Source organism: Pristiophorus japonicus, chromosome 11 (assembly GCF_044704955.1).
Source record: "Pristiophorus japonicus isolate sPriJap1 chromosome 11, sPriJap1.hap1, whole genome shotgun sequence".
Lineage (NCBI taxonomy): Eukaryota > Metazoa > Chordata > Chondrichthyes > Pristiophoridae > Pristiophorus > Pristiophorus japonicus.
Genome location: NC_091987.1, coordinates 211,987,850 through 212,013,205, shown reverse-complemented (window position 1 = coordinate 212,013,205; position 25,356 = coordinate 211,987,850). Strand labels below are relative to the sequence as shown.

General features: G+C 47.3%; 1 protein-coding gene across 1 annotated transcript in view; it reads right to left on the bottom strand.

Annotated features, from left to right (window-relative positions):
* Positions 1-25,356, bottom strand: part of LOC139275670 (transmembrane protease serine 5-like) — a 78,400-nt gene that overhangs the window by 21,931 nt on the left and 31,113 nt on the right. Inside the window, exons 2-5 of the mRNA XM_070892836.1 lie at positions 18,630-19,074; positions 16,499-16,597; positions 8,964-9,080; positions 7,590-7,725 (exon numbers count right to left, since the gene is read on the bottom strand). Of these exons, the coding sequence (XP_070748937.1) occupies positions 7,590-7,725; positions 8,964-9,080; positions 16,499-16,597; positions 18,630-19,074 (797 nt within the window). The remainder of the gene's footprint in view (positions 1-7,589; positions 7,726-8,963; positions 9,081-16,498; positions 16,598-18,629; positions 19,075-25,356) is intronic.

The window sequence follows — 25,356 nt, the reverse complement described above, 5'->3', positions numbered from 1 at the left end:
TGTACAACTGCAGTAAGACCTCCCTGCTCCTATACTCAAATCCTCTCGCTATGAAGGCCAGCATGCCATTTGCCTTCTTCACCGCCTGCTGTACCTGCATGCCTACCTTCAATGACTGATGTACCATGACACCCAGGTCTCCTTGTACCTCCCCTTTTACTAATCTGTCACCATTCAGATAATAATCTGCCTTCCTGTTTTTGAAAACAAAGTGGATAACCTCACACTTATACATATTATACTGCATCTGCCATGCATTTGCCCATTCACCTAACCTGTCCAAGTCACCCTGCACCCTCCAAGCATCCTTCTCGCAGTTCGCACTGCTACCCAGTTTAGTGTCATCTGCAAACTTGGAGATATTACATCTTATTGAAACATAATAATGAGGGGGCTCCACAGGGTGGATGCAGAGAGGATATTTCCACTCATAGAGGAAATTAAAACTAGGGGGCACAGGCTTAGAATAAGGGGCTGCCCATTTAAAACTGAGATGAGGAGGAATTTCTTCTTTCAGAGGGTTGTAAATCTATGGAATTCTCTGCCCCAGAGAGTTGTGGAGGCTGGGCCTTTGAACATGTTTAAGGAGGGGATAGACAGATTTTTGAGCGATAAGGAAGTAAAGGGTTATGGAGAACGGGCAGGGAAGTGGAGCTGAGTCCATGATCAAATCAGCTATGATCTTATTGAATGGCGGAGCCGGCTCGAGGGGCTAAATGGCCTAAGCCTGCTCCTATTTCTTATGTTCTTATGTTCAAACAAACCCCACACTTTCTCTCTTCCATCCCCCACGGGCTACTCTCTACAGTGTAATTATGCAGAATAAGTTGGTGGAGTTGATCGAGTTGGTTCTTGGCCTTGATCTCTCCTGAGGGCTCCGAGTTATATTTCTACTCGTGGTCCTCTGTCATTAAGCGCAAGAGGCCACTCCTCCTGTGTGAGCCTGGACAGTGACTGTCAGTAGGCACTTCAACCACAAGGGGCACCACAGTACATCCCAATCCTGTCCTCCCATGATGCTCGCTCAAACTTCTGTTCCAGCAGGAGTCACTACGTAGCAATTAGATACAGGAGCCCGGGCTTATTGTTTTATTATTTGTTCCTGGGATGTGGGCGTCACTGACAAGGCCAGCATTTATCGCCCATCCTAATTTTGATTTTGATTTAAATTTAAATTTTGATTTTCTAATTTTAACTTAATTTATAATTATGGTATATATTATTTAATTGTGTCGGCGAGAGGCGGGAGCAGCGTGGTGAGGCCTATAAAAGGCCCGGCTTGTACAGCTCCAGCCGGGAGAAAAAGTAGAAAGGAATCAAAAGGTGACGTCACAGCCAAAGGGGTAAGTGATTGGCTGGTGATTGGTAAGTAGTTTTTCTTTTTCTTTTTTATATCAGTAAATAACCTGTAACAGTGTTGTCACCAATTTAAGTGTATCTAAGGGTTAAGTCATGGCGGGAGAGCTCGGTCACGTGATATGCTCCTCCTGTACCATGTGGGAACTCAGGGACACTTCCGGTGTCCCTGACGACTACATCTGCGGGAAGTGTATCCGCCTCCAGCTCCTGACAGACCGCGTTGCGGAATTGGAGCTGAGGGTGGATTCACTCTGGAGCATCCACGATGCTGAAAATGACATGAGTAGCACGTGTAGCGAGTTGGTCTTACCGCAGGAGAAGGGTCCACAGCCAGCTAGGGAATGGAAGACCAGCAGGAAGAGCAGTGCAAGGAAGGTAGTGCAGGGGTCCCCTGCGGTCATCCCCCTGCAAAACAGATACACTGCTTTGAGTACTGTTGAGGGGGATGACTCATCAGGGGAGGGCAGCAGCAGCCAAGTTCATGGCACCGTGGCTGGCTCTGTTGCACAGGAGGGCAGGAAAAAGAGTGGGAGAGCGATAGTGATAGGGGATTCAATTGTGAGGGGAATAGATAGGCGTTTCTGCGGCCGCAACCGAGACTCCAGGATGGTATGTTGCCTCCCTGGTGCAAGGGTCAAGGATGTCTCGGAGCGGGTGCAGGACATTCTAAAAATGGATGGAGAACAGCCAGTTGTCGTGGTGCACATTGGTACCAACGACATAGGTAAAAAAAGGGATGAGGTCCTACGAAACTAATTTAAGGAGCTAGGAGCTAAATTAAAAAGTAGGACCTCAAAAGTAGTAATCTCGGGATTGCTACCAGTGCCACATGCTAGTCAGAGTAGGAATCGCAGGATAGCGCAGATGAATACGTGGCTTGAACAGTGGTGCAGCAGGGAGGGATTCAAATTCCTGGGGCATTGGAACCGGTTCTGGGGGAGGTGGGACCAGTACAAACCGGACGGTCTGCACCTGGGCAGGACCGGAACCAATGTCCGAGGGGGAGTGTTTGCTAGTGCTGTTGGGGAGGAGTTAAACTAATATGGCAGGGGGATGGGAACCAATGCAGGGAGACAGAGGGAAACAAAAAGGAGACAAAAGCAAAAGACAGAAAGGAGATGAGGAAAAGTGGAGGGCAGAGAAACACAAGGCAAAGAACAAAAAGGGCCACTGTACAGCAAAATTCTAAAAGGACATAGGGTGTTAAAAAAACAAGCCTGAAGGCTTTGTGTCTTAATGCAAGGAGTATCCGTAATAAGGTGGATGAATTAACTGTGCAAATAGATGTTAACAAATATGATGTGATTGGGATTACAGAGACGTGGCTCCAGGATGATCAGGGCTGGGAACTCAACATCCAGGGGTATTCAACATTCAGGAAGGATAGAATAAAAGGAAAAGGAGGTGGGGTAGCATTGCTGGTTAAAGAGGAGATTAATGCAATAGTTAGGAAAGACATTAGCTTGGATGATGTGGAATCTATATGGGGAGAGCTACAGAACACCAAAGGGCAAAAAACGTTAGTGGGAGTTGTGTACAGACCGCCAAACAGTAGTAGTGATGTTGAGGAGGGCATCAAACAGGAAATTAGGGGTGCATGCAATAAAGATGCAGCAGTTATAATGGATGACTTTAATATGCACATAGATTGGGCTAACCAAACTGGAAGCAATACGGTGGAGGAGGATTCCCTGGAGTGCATAAGAGATGGTTTTCTAGACCAATATGTCAAGGAACCAACTAGGGGGGAGGCCATCTTAGACTGGGTGTTGTGTAATGAGAGAGGATTTATTAGCAATCTCGTTGTGCGAGGTCCCTTGGGGAAGAGTGACCATAATATGGTGGAATTCTGCAGTTAATTCTGGAGAATGAAACAGTTAATTCAGAGACCATGGTCCAGAACTTAAAGAAGGGTAACTTTGAAGGTATGAGGCATTAATTGGTTAGGATAGATTGGCGAATGATACTGAAGGGGTTGACAGTGGATGGGCAATGGCAGACAATTAGAGACCGCATGGATGAACTACAACAATTGTACATTCCTGTCTGGCGTAAAAATAAAAAAAGAGAAGGTGGCTCAACCGTGGCTATCAAGGGAAATCAGGGATAGTATTAAAGCCAAGGAAATGGCATACAAATTGGCCAGAAATAGCAGCGAACCCAGGGACAGGGAGAAATTTAGAACTCAGCAGAGGAGGACAAAGGGTTTGATTAGGGCAGGGAAAATGGAGTACGAGAAGAAGCTTGCAGGGAACATTAAGACGGATTGCAAAAGTTTCTATAGATATGTAAAGAGAAAAAGGTTAGTAAAGACAAACATAGGTCCCCTGCAGCCAGAATCAGGGGAAGTCATAACGGAGAAATGGCAGACGAATTGAACAAGTACTTTGGTTCGGTATTCACTAAGGAGGACACAAACAACGTTCCGGATATAAAAGGGGTCAGAGGATCTAGTAAGGAGGAGGAACTGAGGGAAATCCTTATTAGTCGGGAAATTGTGTTGGCGAAATTGATGGGATTGAAGGCTGATAAATCCTCAGGGCCTGATGGACTGCATCCCAGAGTACTTAAGGAGGTGGCCTTGGAAATAGCGGATGCATTGACAGTCATTTTCCAACATTCCATTGACTCTGGATTAGTTCCTATCGAGTGGAGGGTAGCCAATGTAACCCCACTTTTAAAAAAAGGAGGGAGAGAGAAAACAGGGAATTATAGACCGGTCAGCCTGACCTCAGTAGTGGGTAAAATGATGGAATCAATTATTAAGGATGTCATAGCAGCGCATTTGGAAAGAGGTGACATGATAGGTCCAAGTCAGCATGGATTTGTGAAAGGGAAATCATGCTTGACAAATCTTCTGGAATTTTTTAAGGATGTTTCCAGTAGAGTGGACAAGGGAGAACCAGTTGATGTGGTATATTTGGACTTTCAGAAGGCTTTCGACAAGGTCCCACACAAGAGATTGATGTGCAAAGTTAAAGCACATGGGATTGGGGGTAGTGTGCTGACATGGATTGAGAACTGGTTGTCAGACAGGAAGCAAAGAGTTAGGAGTAAATGGATACTTTTCAGAATGGCAGGCAGTGACTAGTGGGGTACCGCAAGGTTCTGTGCTGGGGCCCCAGCTGTTTACACTGTACATTAATGATTTAGACGAGGGGATTAAATGTAGTATCTCCAAATTTGCGGATGCCACTAAGTTGGGTGGCAGTGTGAGCTGCGAGGAGGATGCTATGAGGCTGCAGAATGACTTGGATAGGTTAGGTGAGTGGGCAAATGCATGGCAGATGAAATATAATGTGGATAAATGTGAGGTTATCCACTTTGGTGGTAAAAACAGAGACAGACTATTATCTGAATGGTGACAGATTAGGAAAAGGGGAGGTGCAACGAGACCTGGGTGTCATGGTACATCAGTCATTGAAGGTTGGCATGCAGGTACAGCAGGCGGTTAAGAAAGCAAATGGCATGTTGGCCTTCGTAGCGAGGGGATTTGAGTACAGGGGCAGGGGAGGTGTTGCTACAGTTGTACAGGGCCTTGGTGAGGCCACACCTGGAGTATTGTGTACAGTTTTGGTCTCCTAACTTGAGGAAGGACATTCTTGCTATTGAGGGAGTGCAGCGAAGGTTCACCAGACTGATTCCCGGGATGGCGGGACTGACCTATCAAGAAAGACTGGATCAACTGGGCTTGTATTCACTGGAGTTCAGAAGAATGAGAGGGGACCTCATAGAAACGTTTAAAATTCTGATGGGTTCAGACAGGTTAGATGCAGGAAGAATGTTCCCAATGTTGGGGAAGTCCAGAACCAGGGGTCACAGTCTAAGGATAAGGGGTAAGCCATTTAGGACTGAGATGAGGAGAAACTTCTTCACCCAGAGAGTGGTGAACCTGTGGAATTCTCTACCACAGAAAGTTGTTGAGGCCAATTCACTAAATATATTCAAAAAGGAGTTAGATGAAGTCCTTACTACTAGGGGGATCAAGGGGTATGGCGAGAAAGCAGGAAGGGGGTACTGAAGTTGCATGTTCAGCCATGAACTCATTGAATGGCGGTGCAAGCTAGAAGGGCCGAATGGCCTACTCCTGCACCTATTTTCTATGTTTCTATATTTCTAATCTTTATTATACTGATTTTACTATTGTATACTCCTTATTGTAGTATTTACAATGTAATTTGAATTTGTTATTTTTTTAGTTTTTCCCTCTGTGTCTATCTGCGGCGTATTTTGGCGGCCGCTTCAGACCCGAGCTTTTAACTTCCTTTTGCACGTCCTTCTCACACTTTTTCCTCTCTTTCCCTCAATGTTCACTATCTAACGTGTTGTAAAATTGTTGTGAAGCGCGTTGGGACGTTTAACTAAATTAAAGGCGCTATATAAATAACAGTTATTAGTAAAATGATTCTTATTATCGCTAATTTTCCTCGAGAAGGTGGTGGTGAGCTGCCTTCTTTGAACTGCAGAGGGCTGTTAAGAGCCAATCACATTGCTGTGGGTCTGGAGTCACATGTAGGCCCAGACCGGGTAAGGATGGCAGATTTCCTTCCCTAAAGGACATTAGTGAGCCTCTTGGATTTTTACGACAATCCGGTAGTCTCATGGTCACTATTACTGATACTAGCTTTTTAATTCCAGATTTATTTAATTAACTGAATTTAAATTCCCCAGTTGCTGTGGTGGAATTTGAACTCACGTCTCCAGATCATTCGTCCAGGCCTCTGGATTACTAGTCCAGTAAGATAACCAAATTGGTTTTCAAAGGCCAATTTAGGGAGGGAAAATATGAGTGTAAATGGGGTAGAGAAGCAGAGGGTCATAGAATCATCGAAATTTACCGCACGGAAGGCGGCCATTTCGGCCCATCGTGTCCGTGCTGACCGACAAAGAGTTATCCATCCTAATCCCACTTTCCAGCTCTCAGTCCGTAGCCCTGTAGGTTACGGCACTTCAGGTGCACATCCAATTACTTTTTAAATGTGGTGAGGGTTTCTGCCTCGACCGCCCTTTCAGGCCGTGAGTTCCAGACCCCCACCACCCTCTGGGTGAAGAAATATCCCCTCAACTCCCCTCTAAACCTCCTCCCAATTACTTTAAGGAGATTTAGAGGGGATTTGAGGAGTACAGATTTACAAATCATTAAAAGTAGCTGTCATGTATTCAACTGTCATTGTAACCCGTGTATAAGCTGACTTAAGTTGTACACCTTGAGAACGCTGACCACAGCGGGTGAACTTGTGGGAGACACTCCTAACCTGGACTTTCCGGTGTAAAAGGGGAAGCTCCACCCACTGTCTGCCTCTTGAGTTCTTGCTAATAAAGGTAACTGGTCACAGAGTGACTTTCTCTCAAGTATGGGCCTAGTGTGCGTTTATACTGTATAGTAAGGACATATTAGTAGCGATGGTGGTTTCCAAGGAATATGGGGTGGAGGGAGGGGGTGGGAGCTAAATAATAAAGCAGGGTGACACCAAAATAACCGTTCCCCTCCAACCCACTCCAAAAATAGCAATGCAGCTTAACAAGGCCATAACAAAATACAAAGATCTGGGGTTCATTTCTAGAGGGAGAAATTTGAAAAGCAGAGAAGTTAAACGTGTACAGAACCTTGTTTAGAGCACACTTAGAGTAATTGAAGCGCAGTTCTGGTCTTGTAATAAAACGGATACAGAGGCCCTGGAGAAGGTAATAAACAATTTTACAAAAGCAAAATACTGTGGATGCTGGAATCTGGAATAAAAACAGAAAATGCTGGAAATCTCAGCGGGTCAGGAAGCAGAGTTAATATTTCAGGTCGATGACCCGAAACGTTAACTCTGCTTCCTCTCCACAGATGTTGCCTGACCCGCTGAGATTTCCAGCATTTTCTGTTTTTCTATACAATAAACAGGTTGACAAGCATGATACCAAAGGAGATTACAATTATCAGGAAAGCAGAACAGGCTGCAGCTCATCTCTCCAGAAAATAGAAGGCTGAGGGGTGATCTGTTAGAGGTCTTTCAGATTATGAAGGGACTCGATAGGGTAGACGTAGAGAGGAGGGATGTCTCATGTGGAGGATACAAATACCGGCAGAGATCAGTTGGGCCGAAGAGCCTATTTCTGTGCTAGATGTTCGATGTAATTTGCGAATTATTGCACCTTAATTGACACTAAGCCTATTCATTAAGCTCCCTGGTGAGAGTTTAAGAAGAGAACAGCAGTGTATTGAGCGAGGAATCGCGGCGTACTTGATATGTCCCATGTATCTGCACAGCAGTTTACCCAGCGAGGAGTTCCACTTCTGATCACACACAGGAAGCCATGCCTGCCGCGATTGGTTACGTATCTCCAGCAGCGAGTTCTCAGTGTTAATTCTGAAAGAGACTGAACACAAACCATTTATAATCCCAGCAGATTTCACTCTCTGTTGTGCCTGAGTTAGAGCTCTATTGAGGCAAACCGCTAGATCTCATCGCTACCTTCAAGAGGTGGTATTAAAGGAAGATTCCCAGGAGCAGGTTAATACCGGAGCAGGTTAATACCAGGAGCAGACTCACTCCAAGGTCAGACTGACGTCCGAAGCAGACTCACTCCCAGAGCAGACTCACTGGGAACAGACTCACTCCTGGAGCAGACTCACTCCCGAAGTAGACTCAGGCCAGGGTCAGACTCACTCCCGGAGTAGATGCACTCCCACAGCAGACGCACACCCGGAGCAGACTCACTCCCGGGTCAGACTCACTCCGGAGCAGACTCACTCCCGGAGCAGATGCACTCCCGGAGTAGACGCACTCCCGGAGCAGACGCACTCCCGGAGCAGACTCACTCCAGGGTCAGACTCACTCCCGGAGTAGACGCACTCCTGGAGCAGACTCACCTCCAGGGTCAGATTCACTCCAGGGTCAGACTCGCTCCCGGAGCAGACGCACTCCCGGAGCAGACGCACTCCCGGAACAGACTCACTCCCGGAGCAGATGCACTCCCAGAAAAGACTCCCTCCAGGGTCAGACTCATTCCCGGAGCAGACACACTCCCGGAGCAGACTCACTCCTGGAGCAGACTCACCTCCAGGGTCAGATTCACTCCAGGGTCAGACTCATTCCCGGAGACACACTCCCGGAGCAGACTCATTCCCAGAGCGCGCACACTCCCGGAGCAGACTAATTTGACACAGAACCACATAAGAAAAATTACAGCAGATGACCAAAAGCTTGGTCAAAGAGGTAGGTTTTAAGGAGCGTCTTGAAGGAGGAAAGAGAGGTAGAGAGGCGGAGAGGTTTAGGGAGGGAGTTCCACAGCTTGGGGCCCGGGCAGCAGAAGGCACGGCCACCAATGGTGGAGTGATTATAATCAGGGATGCTCAAGAGGGCGGAATTTGAGGAGCGCAGGAATCTCAGGGGGGCGGGGGGAGGGAGAGGGGTTGTGGGGCTCGGGGAGATTACAGAGATAGGGAGGGGTGAGGCCAGTGGAGGGATTTGTAAACAAGGATGAGAATTTTCAAATCGAGGCGCTGGTTAAGCTAAGAGGGCTGGAGGGAACTCTTCTCCAGCTCGGTCAACCTTCACTTTGTGCTTGCAAATAAAACCAGAGCTTGTCCATCAAAAGTACAACATATCACCAACCTGTGCCTGGATCTGTACTGTTGACGTACGTGTCGGTCCCATTGCAGTCAGTTGTGGGTGCATTGCCTCCTGTAGGTATCGAGGTTTTGTTTTCAATCGGTCTCTCCAAATACCTCACTAATATAAAACAAAAATTGAAAGGGAAGCAGGTTTTTAGGTACCGGGCTGGGATCTCCTTCTCTCACTCCTCGTGCACACTACCATAATCAGAAAACGGGGAGCAGGAAATATATAGGATAGCATTATGGCCCTGAGACTCCATGAAGGTTCTCCTGATCTCCCGTCATACCTGTGGTAAGGTCCCACAAACAGCAATGTGATAATGACCAGATAATCTGCTTCAGTGATGTTGGGTTGAGGGATAGATATTGCCGAGGACATCAGGAATAACTCCCCTGTTCTTCTTTGAAATATTGCCATGGGATCTTTTACATCCACCTCAGAGAGCAGATGGGGCCTCAGTATAACGTCTCATCTGAAAAATGGCACCTCCAACAGTGCAGCACTCCCTCAGTATTGCGCTGGGAGTCTCAGCCGTGGCTCAGTGGGTAGCACCCTCGCCTCTGAGTCAGAAGGTTGTGGGTTCAAGTCCGACTCCAGAGACTTGAGCCCAAAACAATCCAGGCTGACACTCTCAGTGCAGTGCTGAGGGAGTGCTGCTCTGTCGGAGGTGCCGTCATTCAGATGAGACGTTAAACCGAGGCCCCGTCTGCACTATTAAGTGGACGTAAAAGATCCCATGGCATATTTTGAAGAAGAGCAGGGGAGTTATCCCCGGTGTCCTGGCCAATATTTATCCCTCAATCAACATAAGAAAAACACAGATTATCTGGCCATTATCACATTGCTGTGTGTGGGAGCTTGCTGTGCGCAAATTGCCGTTTCCTACATTACAACAGTGAATACACTCCAAAAGTACTTCATTGGCTGTAAAGCGCTTTGAGATGTCCGGTGGTCGTGAAAGGCACTATATAAATGCAAGTCTTTCTTTTTCTTTTCTCAATTCTCTAGAGTGGGACTTGAACCCACAACCTTTTGACTCAGAGCTGTGAGTGCGCTACCCACTGAGCCATGAATTAAGAACATCCAGTTGATGTGCAGTCTGAGTTGGGTTATCTCTGCCAGGAGAGCATTTAGGGTTATGATCGGCCTGAGTATAAAATAAAATTATCCGGTCTTCCTCCTCTTCCTGATTGAGTAAATCCTGCTGGAAAGTGTACATTTGGCCGTCCGGTAAGAACACGATTGTTGCCAAAGGGTGGATGCTTGAATGGACGTCCCTCTGGTTAGCGCCCAGTGAACAGTCCAAGATAAAGCAGCCCACTTGATCGGCTCCCCATCCACCACCCTTCAACATTCACTCCCTCCACCACCGGCGCACCGTGGCTGCAGTGTGCACCATCTACAAGATGCACTGCAACAACTCGCCAAGGCTTCTTCGGCAGCACCACCCAAACCCGCGACCTCTACCACCTAGAAGGACAAGGGCAGCAGGCGCATGGGAACACCATCAGCTGCAAGTTCCCCTCCAAGTCGCACACCATGCTGACTTGAAAATATATCGGCCGTTCCTTCACTGGCCCGTCGCTAGGTCAGAATCCTGGAACTCCCTCCCTAACAGCACTGTGGGAGCACCTTCACCACACGGACTGCAGCGGTTCAAGAAGGTGGCTCACCACCACCTTCTCGAGGGCAATTGGCCTTGCCAGTGACGTCCCTTGAATAAATAAATTAAAGAAAAGTACCCCAATATAGGTTAGTACCTTCAGGAGAGTGGGTGGGGGATCAATGGTGGGTAAGAGTAATTCTATTTGAAGTAGGATATTATGGTATAATTCTCTGTACAAACACTCCTCCTTGACATTACTCACCTAATGAAGGGGGTGTATGACTTAAAATTCTATTATGTCAACAGTTAGATTGCATCACTCCAAAGTGCAGTATCGTATTGCCTTAACAATCCCTTGTGCACTATCAAACCTGGGCACTCTTAAATCAAATCATCAAAGACGTTTGCTGAATGGTAATTTTATTTGACAGATTATTACTCACAATTAAATAAAACCTTATCGTTTAAACTCAGTGACGGCCAATACTACCCTACAAGCACTTTAATTCTGCTTGTCCTCAGAATGAATGCAGTATAGTTACTCGATGCTGATCTATATAAATCACTGTATTTGTTTCAGAAGTAAGGATATTTCTTGGATTGAAAAATTCAGCACCGGTTTTCCCCTGTAACATCTGGAACGGTTTCCTGTACATTTCCTTATTTTTGTGCCCCTCAGAGTGCAGGCTCGGCTCAGTTGGAAGCTCTCTCGGCCCTGAGTCAGAGGTTGCGAGAGCACGCCCCGTACACAATCCAGAGTGACACTGCGATGTTGTGACTGAGGGAGTGCTGCCTCTTTGAGGTTCGGAGCGTCAGGTTAGCCGTTAAACTGCGGCATGCGTAGACCTGTTCCCATTGACTCTATTTGAAGAGTTCTCCTGGTGTGGGAGCCAGCTAGCATTCTGCCCCCTTAACCAAAATCAGAAATGGGGTTGATTTTGCCGTTGGGCGATGCTGTAAAAATGAAAGTGACACGGAGTCGGCATTTCATCTTACATCTCCCGATTGATTTCAACGGAAATAAAAATAGGGAGAGATGTAAAACAGGCTGCTGATTTGCTAGCTCAAGATGTACCCTATTGAACAACAACAACTGGTACTTCTAGAACAGCTTTAACGTAGTGAAACATCCCCAGGCGCTTCACAGGAGAATTATGCGCTAAAAATTTGACACCGAGCGGCAAAAGTAGAAATTTGCGTAGGTGACCAAAGAGGTAGGTTTTAAGGAGCATCTTGAAGGTGGAAAGCGAGGTAGAGAGGTTTAGGCAGGGAGTTCCAGAGCTTGGGGCCTAGGCAACAGAAGGCACAGCCACCGATGGTGGAGTGATTATAATCAGGGATGTTCAAGGAGGGCAGAATTAGAGGAGCGCAGACATCTCGGGCGGGTGGGGTTGTGGGGCTGGAGGAGGCTACAGAGATAGGGAGGGGCGAGGGCCATGGAGGGATCTAAAAACAAGGATGAGAGTTTTGAAATCGAGGCATTGCTTCACTGGAAGCCAATGTAGGTCAGCGAGCACAGGGGGTGAAGGGTGAGCGGGACTTGGTGCGAGTTAGGACACGGGGCAGCGAGCACAGGGGGTGATGGGTGAGTAGGACTTGGTGCGAGTTAGGACACGGGGTCAGCAAGCACAGGGGGTGATGGGTGAGCGGGACTCGGTGCGAGTTAGGACACGGGGCAGTGAGCACAGGGGGTGATGGGTGAGCGGGACTCGGTGCGAGTTAGGACACGGGGCAGTGAGCACAGGGGGTGATGTGTGAGCGGGACTTGGTGTGAGTTAGGACACGGGGCAGTGAGCACAGGGGGTGATGGGTGAGCGGGACTTGGTGCGAGTTAGGACACGGGGCAGCGAGCACAGGGGGTGATGGGTGAGTGGGACTTGGTGCGAGTTAGGGCACGGGGCAGTGAGCACAGGGGGTGATGGGTGAGCGTGACTCGTTGCGAGTTAGGACACGGGGCAGCGAGCACAGGGGGTGATGGGTGAGCGGGACTTGGTGCGAGTTAGGGCAGCCAAGGTTTGGATCACCTCTAGCTTACGTTGGGTAGAATGTGGGAGGCCGGCCAGGAGTGCGTTGGAATAGTCAAGTCTAGAGGTAACAAAGGCATGGATGAAAGCTAAACGATCAAACATCTCGTTCCTTCGTACATTGGCTGCTGTGTTTACTTGGACTTCAAAGTAATTCATTGTAGATGAAGTGCCTTGAGATATTTGAGAGCTGTCTTAAGGATCTTTAAAGAGCTTCTTTCAGTTGTTATACAAAATTATCCCTCGGATTTTTTCAGTCAGTGCTTTGAACCTCTTAAACAATCAGTCAACAATTGTAGCCTTGTGTATATGTGTAGTTTTTTTTTAAAACAAGGGTTTGGAGCAAAGTGTTAAGGAGACCAGCTGAAATTGCGTGGGGAAAAAATGCTACAGTCAGTAACTTTCATAGAGCAGATTTTGACAGCTGAAAATTGGTTGGGCCGGTTTCTAATTATGAGAACTCAAAAGAGTTTCTAATTATGAGAAATGTGACGTTTGAATGAATATCTCACCGGACATCATGATATCACAGAGATTTACAGCACGGAAGGAGGCGATTTCTCCCATCGTGTCCGCGCTAGCTGACAAACAGCTATCCAGCCTAATCCCTCTTTCCAGCTCTTGGTCCGTAGCCCTGTAGATTACGGCACTTCAAGTGCACATCCAAGCACTTTTTAAATGCAATGAGGGTTTCTACCTTCACCACCCCTTCTGGCAGTGAGTTCCAGACCCACACTGCCCTCTGGGTGAAAAAACATTCTCCTCGACTCTCTTTTAAACCTCTTATTAATTAGTTTACATCTAAGCCCCCTGGTTATTGATCCCTCTGCTAAGGGAAGTAAGTCCTTCCTATCCACTCTATACAGGCCCCTCAATTTTATACACCTCAATAAGGTCTCCCCTCAGCCTCCTATGTTCCAAAGAAAACAAACCCAGCCTATCCCATCTTTCCTCTTAGCTAAAATTCCCTGGCATGGACCTGTTGGGCCAAATGGCCTGTTTCTGTGCTGTGCACTCGCTGTAACCCCAGAGCAGATCCAAGCGTCCTCAGCACGGCAGGTGTCAGTGAGCGTGAGAGAGCTGCAAGAGAAATGCTATTGGCATCCTGAAGGCCTGTGTAGCGTGTGGGAACTTCGATTGAAATGTTTATTCTTGTGTCAGAATGTTCCCAGGGCAGTTGGGCGGAATGAGAATATTCAAATTTTTGCCTCACCTTGTGTTTGCACAATCAGTTGGCTTCAGTGAATAAGCTGATTAATTATGTGCCAAAAAGAAGAAAAATTAAACCCAACCCAACTGTTTCCAAAGTCACATTAATCTGGTTTGTGTTCTCAACTTAACACTGAGTCAACAATTTTCAGATCATAACCTCTGCTCCCATTTATTCAGACAGTGGGTACTGGTAATGGTTCTGTCATTCCCATTCACACTCTATCTAGACCCATCTTTTGTTTCTTCACTTGTTCCATTGCCATCTCCTTTTGCCTTGCACCATCATCCCTTTAGTTATTTATTCTCTCCTTCCCTCCACCCTATCACGGACCTTCCCTTTTGTTCGTTCCTCCCCTCCCCCATTTCCCTGCCCCTACACTTGCTTAAAAACCTGTTACATCTCTAACCTTTTCCAGTTCTGACGAAAGGTCAGCGATCTGAAACGTTAACTCTGTTTCTCTCTCCACAGATGCTGCCTGACCCGCTGAATGTTTCCAGCAATTTCTGTTTTTATTCCAGCTGTAATGACCTTGGATTCATTCGGGCTCATTTGGGGTCCATCAGGGCTCAGAGGATGGTTAGAACTCTTCCCCCATGTCTGAACCCCTCAGTTATATCACTGAGTTACAATCAGTATCTGGGAGCTGTTATTCTGTGTGATTCCTCAAGAGTACCCATCTGGTGATGGTAACTGACTTTTTAAAAGTCTATTTCTTGCAGGGAAAGGAGAGCATGGACATGAGTTGAGGTAAGACACATTAAAAAATATATAATTTGCGACACAGGTATTTCCAGAATTTTCTGTTTTCATTTCAGATTTCCGCAGTATTTTGCTTTTGAGTTGCGGTAACATTAAGATTGGCGATTCCATGCCCACGGCTACCAGGTCTCTATTCTGCCAGGTTGTGCCAGTGAGGGGAAAATCTTTTCCACAGATCAGGCAGATCCAAGGTTTGTCCACAGTCTCTGCAGAGCCAAGTAGTAGCAGGCGTGGAGAGGGTAAAGGCAGGGGTGGGATGGGAGGGGCAGTAGGTGTACTACAATTGTTCTCCTTCCCGCTCTGGGTTAAGGAGGAGAAATACATTTAGAATCATAGAAAAATTACGACACCGAAAGAGACCATTCGGCCCATCGTGTCCGTGCCGGCCGACAAAGAGCTATCCAGTCTAATCCCACTTTCCAGCTCTTGGTCCATAGCCCTGTAGATCACGGCTCTTTAAGTGCACATCCAAGTACTTTTTAAATATGATGAGGGTTTCTGCCTCTATTACTCTTTCAGGCAGTGAGTTCCAGACCCCCACCACCCTCTGGGTGAAAACATTTTTCCTTATCTCCCCTCTAATCCTTCAACAATTACTTTAAATCGATGTCCCCTGGTTATTGACCCCTCTGCTAAGGGAAACGGGTCCATCCTAGTTAGCTCGTGGTTCTGGTCAATCCAGACATATCTGCTCACACATGAAGAGCAGGCACCTGGGGAAGACACTGAGCATTCATGGAGCTGTGCCCCACTGCCAACCAGTTCAGGAGAGGAAGAGGAACAATGTTTTCTGATATTTCACCATTGCCTTTTGTGTTGAGGGACGAAGTGTAACAGTTCAAAGTGTCTCCTGCGTCTGATCTCGGAGCAACGTTGGTGGTCGATGAGGAAGATGACCACAGCCCATTGGGTAAGATGACACTGTTGAGATTTGCACTCTGCACTGCTTGACAGATCCATGGCGCATCAGTTAGAGCTGCATTTACTGTTGTTTTGTGAAGTTATTTAGTTGACCATATGTTTCTATGGGGTATGGTGAAAAAGCATAAATATGATGTTGAGATAGAGGATCAGCCATGATCATATTGAATGGCGGTGCAGACTCGAAGGGCCGAATGGCATACTACTGCTCCTATTTTCTATATACAGTAGACACCTCAAATCGCTGGAGAAATACCACCAACGTTGTCTCCACAAGATTCTGCAAATCCCCTGGGAGGACAGACCAACGTTAGTGTCCTCGATCAGGCCAATATCGCCAGCATCGAAGCACTGACCACACTCGACCAGCTCTGTTAGCCGGGCCACATTGTTTGCATGCCCAACACGAGACTCCCAAAGCAAGCGCTCTACTCGCAACTCCTACATGGCAAGTGAGCCCCAGGTGGGCAGAGGAAATGTTTCAAGGACACCCTCAAAGCCTCCCTGATAAAATGCAACATCCCCACCAACACCTGGGAGTCCCTGACCAAAGACCACCCTAAGTGAAGGAAGAGCATCCGGGAGGATGCAGAAAGCAAGCCGAGAGCATGCAGAAAGCAAGCGCAGGCAGCGGAAGGAGATGCGGCAAACCAGACTCCCCACCCACCCTTTCCTTCAACGACTGTCTGTCCCACCTGCGACAGAGACTGTAATTCCCATATTGGACTGTACAGTCACCTGAGAACTCACTTTTAGAGTGTAAGCAAGTCTTCCTCGATTCCGAGGGACTGCCTATGATGGGATAGTGCTGTCATAGAGTGTAAATGGTGCACTGGGATGTCCGTCCCTTGAGCGTGTGCTTCAGGAAGAAAGAATGGCGATTGCCTTAATGAAAACGTGTAAGGGTACACTAGTAATTAGTCAAGTTGATGGTTTAAAATTAGAGATGGTCCCTTTAAAGATCCCCAACTCACGCAGTGTTGTTCAGAGAAACTTTTCATTGACTTACCTACAAAATAAATTCCAACTACAATCATGGACAAGATGGTCACTGCACCCAGGAGAACCAGGATCCTCTTCGTTGCACGTGGCGGTCGTCTGCGTGGTCCTAGGGAACAACATCTCAAATGGATTTAATGCTGCCAATTCCCCTCTTAAGCAGGAAATGTGTCGATTGCCAACTTTTGCATGCTGCAACAACAAACCTAGAAACATAGAAACATAGAAAATAGGTGCAGGAGTAGGCCATTCGGCCCTTCGAGCCTGCATCGCATTCAATAAGTTCATGGCTGAACATGCAACCTCAGTACCCCATTCCTGCTTTCTCGCCATATCCCTTGATCCCCCTAGTAGTAAGGACTACATCTAACTCCTTTTTGAATATATTTAGTGAATTGGCCTCAACAACTTTCTGTGGTAGAGAATTCCACAGGTTCACCACTCTCTGGGTGAAGAAGTTTCTCCTCATCTCGGTCCTAAATGGCTTACCCCTTATCCTTAGACTGTGACCCCTGGTTCTGGACTTCCCCAACATTGGGAACATTCTTCCTGCATCTAACCTGTCTAAACCCGTCATAATTTTAAACGTTTCTATGAGATCCCCTCTCATTCTTCTGAACTCCAGTGAATACAAGCCCAGTTGATCCAGTCTTTATTGATATGTCAGTTCCGCCATCCCGGGAATCAGTCTGGTGAACCTTCGCTGCACTCCCTCAATAGCAAGAATGTCCTTCCTCAGGTTAGGAGACCAAAACTGTACACAATACTCCAGGTGTGGCCTCACCAAGGCCCTGTACAACTGTAGTAACACCTCCCTGCCCCTGTACTCAAATCCCCTCGCTATGAACAATTGTATTTGTCTAGTATGTTTAACCTAGTAAAACTTCAGAGTGGGACTAGCTGAAGTGCTCTTGCAGAGAGCCGGCATGGGCCTGACAGGCCGAATGGCTGCCTTCTGTGCTGTAACCGTTCTATGATTCTATGAAAATGTCCCAAGACACTCCATAGGAGCGACTTTCAACAAAATTTGACATCGAGCCGCATCATGAGATATTGGGACAGCTGAGCGAAAGCTGGGTCAAAGAGGTAGGTTTTAAGGCGTGTCTTAAATGAGGAGAGAGAGGCGGAGAGGTTTAGGGAGGGAATTTCAGAGCTTGGGGCCCAGGCAGCTGAAGGCACGGCCGCTGATGGTGGAACAATTAAATGACGTGTGGTGAGTGCAGCAAGCTCGGGCGGATCTCTGGTTCCCAAAGCTGTCCATCACTGAGGGATTTCCTCACCTTGTGTCCGAGTCTGTTGATTGATCACTGTGATTTGTCAACAACTTTCACTATTGTTGTACCATGTGACTACCAGGATGGGTGAATGCGAACTAAATGGACTCTGGTGTTGTTTGGTTTGGAAATTCCTATATTCCTAATCTGTACATGATCAGGAGCTGGTGAGTGAAAAAAACAAACACAACTACGTTTTTCGACATCTAAACTTGGTGCTTTCTATATACATAATAGAATGTAGCGTTAAGTTGCTTCTGTTCCCTAGTCTTAGAGAAGAAAGCGGACAGGAGTATAAAATGGAGATCATGATCCCCAGGTCATCCAAGGTCATGTAATATCTCAACAAATTGCATTTATAGAGTGCCTTTCACAGAATAAAATGTCCCAAGATACTTCACAGGAGCGATTTTAATCAAAATTGGACATCGAGCCACATAAGGAGATATTAGGACAGGTAACCAAAAGTTTTTGTCAAAGATGTAGGTTTTACAGAGTGTTTAAGAGAGGAGAGAGGTGGAGAAGTTTAGGGAGTTAATTCCAGAGCTTAGGGCCTAGATACTGAAGGGACGGCCGCCACTGGTAGATCGATTAATAAGCTTAACTTTCCTACATTACAACAGTGACTACACTTCAAAAAGTACTTATAATTGGCTGTAAAGCGCTTTGGGACGTCCTAAGGTCATGAAAGGCGCTATAGAAATGCAAGCCTTCCTTCCCTTCCCTTTCCTTCCTTCCTTCCTTCCTTCCTCCCTCCCTTCTCTTCCCTTCCCTTCCCTTCCCTCCTAATAACCGGCTGCAAGTTAACCTTGGCATCTTCGACGGAACATACGCTAGAAGCATGGCGGTTGGCCTTTGCGTACTTACTGTGTCGTCGGCGCCAGCGTTTACGCCGGACAGCTTCTGAGGGGCCCTCCAATGGCGATGCAGTTGGTGCGTCGGATATAGCCGCCCCTAACAAGGGCACACTCTGCCCCTGGGGCTCAGCGGGCTTAGCAGTGCCGGAAGGGTTATCGTTTGCACCCAATAATATTGGTTCGGAGGTCAGGATGGGGCTTTCTGAGCAAAGCTGGGGCGATGCTTCCAATCTCGTCACTTCTACCCAGGGCACATTCTGCCCCTGGGGCTCAGCGGGTCTAGTGATGCCATGAGGATCATCGTTTAAATCCAATAATATTGATGCGGGACTCGAGGTGGGTTCTTCCAACGTCTCTGCTGGTGATGCTTCAGATTTTGTTAGCTCTAATAAGGGTACACACTCTCCCTGGGGTTCGGCTGGTCTCGTGATTCTAAAGGGTTCAACCTTCGAATCCTGTAAAGTTGATTCAGAATTTTGGAAATTAATAAGCAAATATAATAGAAGCATAATATATATAATTTTAAAAATCCTTCATCAACAACACCTTGCATTTATATAGCGCCTTTAACATAGAACGTCCCAAGGTGCTTGACAGGAGCATTATCAGTCAAAATTTTAACACCGAGCCACATAAGGAGATATCAGGACAGGTGACCAAAAGCTTGGTCAAAGAGGTAAGTTTTAAAGAGCATCTTCAAAGAGGAGAGATAACAAGTCAGAGAGATTTAGGGAGAGAATTCCAGAGCTTAGGGCCTTGGCAGCTGAAGGCACGGCCGCCAATGGTGTGATGAAAATTGGGGATGCGCAAGTGGCCAGTTTTGTAGCAGGGCAGAGATCTCGGAGAGCTTCATTAGGCATTCCCTTCCCGATACCAAATCTTTTTTTTGTACTCATAATTTTTGGCCATTGTAAATTCCTATGTCAACATTTCCCATTCAATTTTGCCATGTCAGCTGTCACGGTGCAGTTGTAGGCTCTGGCCACTAGATGGCTCTGTGAAGTGAGTGTCTAAATTGTCTCTCCCAACTCCATTGCCACCCTCTATACAAAAACAGGCCACATTGTTCGCATGCCCGACACGAGGCTCCCAAAGCAAGCGCTCTACTCGGAACTCCTTCACGGCAAGCAAGCCCCAGGTGGGCAGAGGAAATGTTACAAGGACACCCTCAAAGCCTCCCTGATAAAGTGCAACATCCCCACTGACACCTGGGAGTCCCTGGCCAAAGACCGCCCTAAGTGGAGGAAGTGCATCCGGGAGGGCGCTGAGCTCTCGAGTCTCATCGCCGAGAGCATGCAGAAATCAAGCGCAGGCAGCGGAAGGAGCGTGCAGCAAACCAGTCCCACACTCCCTTAACCTCAACGACTATCTGTCCCACCTGTGACAGGGACTCTGGTTCTCGTATTGGACTGTTCAGCCACCTAAGGACTCATTTTAAGAGTGGAAGCAAGTCTTCCTCGATTCCGAGGGACTGCCTTTGATGATGATGATAAAAATAAACTGAACTGCATCAACTGAGTGTGTTCACCACAGGCAACTTATAAATATTGTTGTAAGCTTCTGGTGGTGGGTTGAAGCTCCAGACTTGAGCTCATAAATCGAGGCTGACACTCCAGTGCAGTGCTGAGGGAGTGCTGCACTGTCGGAGGTGCCGTCTTTAAGATGAGACATTAAATCGAGGCTCCGTCTGCTCTCTCAGGTGGACGTAAAAGATCCCACGGCACTATTTTGCAGAAGACAAGGGGAGTTATCCCCAGTGTCCTATCCAATATTTATTCCTCAACCAACATCACTAAAACAGATTATCACATTGCTGTGTGGGGGGGCTTGCTGAGCGCAAATTGGTTGCCGCGTTTTCTACATTAGAACAGTGACTACACTCCAAAAGTACTTCATTGGCTGTAAAGCGCCTTGGGACATCCTGAGGTTGTAAACGGCGCTATAGAGAGAGGGTAGGAGGGAGGAGGAGGGTGGAAGGGAAGGAGAGAGAGCGAGGGAGGGGAAGGGTCAGAAGGGAGGGGAGAGAAGAAGAGAGGAGTTGCTGAGAGAGGAGGGTGGGAGAGAGGGGGAGGTAGGCAGAGCGGGGGGAGGGTAAGATGGAAGGAGAGGGGGAGGGGGGAGAGGAGGATGGATAAGAGGGAAGAAGAGGGAGTTTGAGTGGGGGAGGGTGTTCGCGAGGGAGAGGCGGAGAAGGGGGAGAGAGGGGGAGGATGGGAGAGAGAGAGAGAGGAAAGGGGAGAGAGGGGGAGGGTGGGAGAAAAGGGAGGGGGGAGAGGAGGATGGGTAGGAGGGAAGGAGAGGGAGTTCGAGTGAGGGAGGGTGCTTGGGAGGGTGGGAGAGAGGTGGAGGGTGGGAGAGAGGTGGAGAGGGAGAGTAGGAGGGGGAGGGAGGGAGAGAGAGAAGGGCTGCCCTTTGGATACCCCTAGTATATGGAACCCTGGTCCAGAATGGAAGAGTTATTTATAGCAAGGCTAAGTATCCACGAGTATTTTCATTATTAGTTACAACCTCCCACTCTCGTCTCCGAATCTACATTCACAGGCTCCCGCATGTTCACTGTCCTTTCATCATGGTGAGGCTTTTTTCCCAATAATTCCCAGTCTCCCACATGCGATTGCAAATCCCATTTAATGCATGGCTTCTGCCGTTTCATTCATTCTCATTCTCTGGCATCTGCGGCTGGTTTCTGCAATAGCTGACACATTGGAGTGAAATGGGTTGGATGCTTTGCTTCGGGCAAGAGGGAGAACTTTGACAGCTTGTACTTTGGGAGTGTCTGTTGGGCAGGTTAAATATTACACCCGTGCTGCTCTGTGCTGTGAAATAGCAACACATAATGGTCTCCTTCTGTGCCGTATATATATATGACTGACTTCCATGTCCCTTTGGCCAATAGGCTGAGGTTCACATTCCACGACAAGCAACTTACATTTATATAGCATCTTTAAAACAGTACAATGTCTCAATTTGCCAAGCTGCCTCTGTCATTCAAATTATATGGAATTGGAACAGAGGAGGCTAAGGGGAGATTTAATTGAGATGTATAAAATGATGAGGGGCCGAGACAGAGTGGATAGGGAATATTTCCCTTATCAGAGAGGTCAATAACCAGGGGGCATAGATTTAAAGAATTTGGTAGCAGGATTAGAGGGGACCACCCAGAGGGTGGTGGGGGTCTGGAACTCACTGCCTGAAAGGGTGGTAGAGGCAGAAACCCTCACCACATTTAAAAAGTACTTGGATGTGCACTTGAAGTGCTGTGACCTACAGGGCTACGGACCAAGAGCTGGAAAGAGGGATTAAGCTGGATGGCTTTTTTTTTGTACCTGTAAATCAAGTGGCCCTTTTTTTTACGGGCGCAATCAACGGGTCTACAACTTTTTTAGTTGAGACCACCAATCAAAACAAATAAAATCAAACACCCCCTTATTCGAGGGGGCACCAAACCGACAAATAAACACATTCAATTTTGGCCATCAACTTAATTCAAATTAAAATTTGGTTGCCGGGGCTGATGATGCACTCCAGTCCCTCCCGCAAGCGTACCGGTGGACACTGCGTGCTCCATCTCCAGGGACACCCTGGTTCGGATGTAACCGCGGAAGAGAGGCAGGCACTCGGGCTGAACGACCCCCTCGACCGCCCGCTGCCTGGACCGGCTGATGGCCCCCTTGGCCATGCCCAGGAGCAGTCCTACGAGGAGGCCCTCCGACCTGCCCGCTCCCCTCCGCACAGGGTGCCCAAAGATCAGGAGCGTGGGACTGAAGTGCAACCAGAATTTGAGGAGCAGCCCATTCAAATAGTGCTGTATAGCTTTTTGTCGGCCGGCGCGGACATGATGGGCCGAATGGCCTCCTTCTCTGCCTTAAATTTCTTTGATTCCATTCTATGAATGTACAGCACAGAAACAGTCCATTCGGCCCATGGTCCGTGCCGGTGTTTATACTCCACACGAGCCTCCACCCAGACTACCTCACCTCACCCTATCAGCATAACCTCCAATCATTTCTTCCTTATCTGCTTATCCAGTTTCCCCTTAAATGCATCTACGCTATTCGCCTCAACCACTCCCTGTGGCAGCGAGTTCCACATTCTCACCACAAATTTCACAGTGAGATTAGGGCGATATCAGGTTAACATTCATCGTCCACTGATGCCTGCCATTATTTGACAAGGTCAAAAAAAGTTACATTCAGAACTATTGGGCTGAATGTCCGCAACGTTTTAAAAGAGGAAATTGTTTAACCCGCAAACCACGGGGCAGAGAGATGCAGAACCCCACTGCTCTGTGGAAGCTTACAAAGCTGCGCAGTAAATCCACTCGATGATGCTGCCTTGGGAGTAAGTGGAAAATAACAACAAAATTCAGCAGAACCAGCCCCTTGGGCCATTTGGAAGGATCTGTGTAAAGCTTAGACACTATCACGCCGCGGTATATATTGTATACGCACCAAGAAACCTGTGCATTAATGTGTATTGTAAAACAGAAAGGTTTGCATTTTTACGTCAGGACGTCCAAAAGCGCTTTATAGCCAATTCGGATCTTCTGAAGTGTAGTCACTCTTGTACTGTGGGAAATGCGGCAACCAATTTGCACACAGCAAACTCCCACACACAGCAATATAATAATGACCAGATAATCTGTTTTTTAGTGATGTTGGTTGAGGGATAAATATTAGCAAGGACACATAAGAACATAAGAAATAGGAGCAGGAGTCGGCCATTCGGCCCCTCGAGCCTGCTCCGTCATTCAATAAGATCATGGCTAATCTTCCACCTCAACTCCACTTTCCTGCACTATCCCCTTATCCCTTAATGCCCTCAATATCCAAAAATCTACCTATCTCTGTCTTGAATACACTCAATGACTGAGCCTCCACAGCCCTCTGGGGTAGAGAATTCCAAAGATTCACAATCCACTGAATGAAGAAATTTCTCCTCTTCTCAGTCCTAAAAGGCCGATACCGTATTCTGAGTCGATGATCCCTGGGTCTAGACTCCCCAGCCAGAGGAAACTTCAGGGAGAACGCCCCTGCTATCTTTTTCAATATTTATGTGCACCTGAGAGAGCAGACATCGCGACTGAAAGTCGGCACCTCTGACAGTGCAGCACCCCCTCAGTACTGCACTGCAGTGTCGGCCTAGATATTTGTGCTCGAGTCTCTGGAGTGGGACTTCAACCCACAACCTCTGGACTCATAGGCAAGCCTTGGCTGCCACCTTGAACGACAGCAATAAAATATTTAGAAATACATAGCAGGTTGATCAGCACTTAAAAGAAACGAGCCTCTTATCACTTTGGGTAAAGGTCCCGCATTAGAACCCGTGGATACTCTCCATTTGAAATGTTAGCTCATCTGTTCCCGTTCAGGAGCTGACCAACCTACAGTGCCCATCTAGCATTTTCAATTTAAACTCCTGTAATGAAAAGTTTTATTTTAATACAACGATTAAAATACTTCAGAAACACTTGACTTTACATTTATAATCTGAAAGTCTTACCATAACTGAAGGTTTTCAGCATTCGCGGCTCATGAGTGACAGCGGGTCATGTGCGCGGGAGGCCATTGAACGTGTTTTTCCCTGGTTTTAAACTAAGCGCACAGCCCCTGTGTCACACTGAGAGATAATGCAATCAGCAGTATAATACAGGATGAGCTCTGTCTTTACAGAGCAATCACGAGAGTTACTCAGCTGGTAAAACCAGTTTCCAAATGTCATGCAGTAGACACATTCCACGCAAACATAGCTGAGCTGTTGCTGGGCAACAGTCTAATTTTACTGGTAATATCCATCAAAAAAACTTATTTTAAGAAGAGCAGTTGCCCCGATGGCAAGGACCGAACAGGTTGGTACTGAACCATGGAGACCAAAAGGTCGCCGATCCCATTCAACAGTCTTTGCTCAGTCAGTTAATCTTGCCTGCGGTGACAGTGGGGTTAGAAAGAAAAAACTTTGATAGGAAGGACCTATTTCCCTTAGCAGAGGGGTCAACAGCCAATGGGCATAGATTTAAAGTAATTGGTAGGAGATTTAGAGGGGATTTGAGGAGAGCTTTTGTCACCCAGAGGGTGGTGGGGATCTGGAAAGGGTGGTAGAGGCAGAAACCCTCACCACATTTAAAAAATACTTGGATGTGCACTTGAAGTGCCGTAACCTACAGGGCTATGGACCAAGAGCTGGAAAGCTCGTTGTCGGCCAGCGGCCTGACATGATGGGCTGAATGGCCTCCTTCCCATGCTGTAAATTTCTATGATTCTATGAACTTGCACTTTAAAAAAAAATAATAATTCATTCCTGGGATATGGGCGTTGCTGGCAAGGCTAGCATTTATTGCCCATCCCTCGAGAAGGTGGTGGTGAGCCATCGCTTTGAACCGCTGCAGTCCGTGTGGTGAAGGTGCTCCCACAGTGCTGTTAAGGCAGCCACTTTCACGATCTCAGGACGTCCCAAAGCGCTTAAGTCTCAGCTGTGGCTCAGTGGGTAGCACACTCGCCTCTGAGTCAGAAGGTCGTGGGTTCAAGTCCTATTCCAGGGACTTGAGCACAAAAATCTAGGCTGACACTCCAGTGCAGTGCTGAGGGAGTGCTGCACTTTCAGAGGTACGTTTTTTGGATGGGACGTTAAACCGAGGTCCCTTCTGCTCTCTCAGGTGGACGTAAAAGATCCTATGGCACTATTTCGAAGAAGAGCAGGGGAGTTATCCCCGGTGTCCTGGCCAATATTTATCCCTCAAT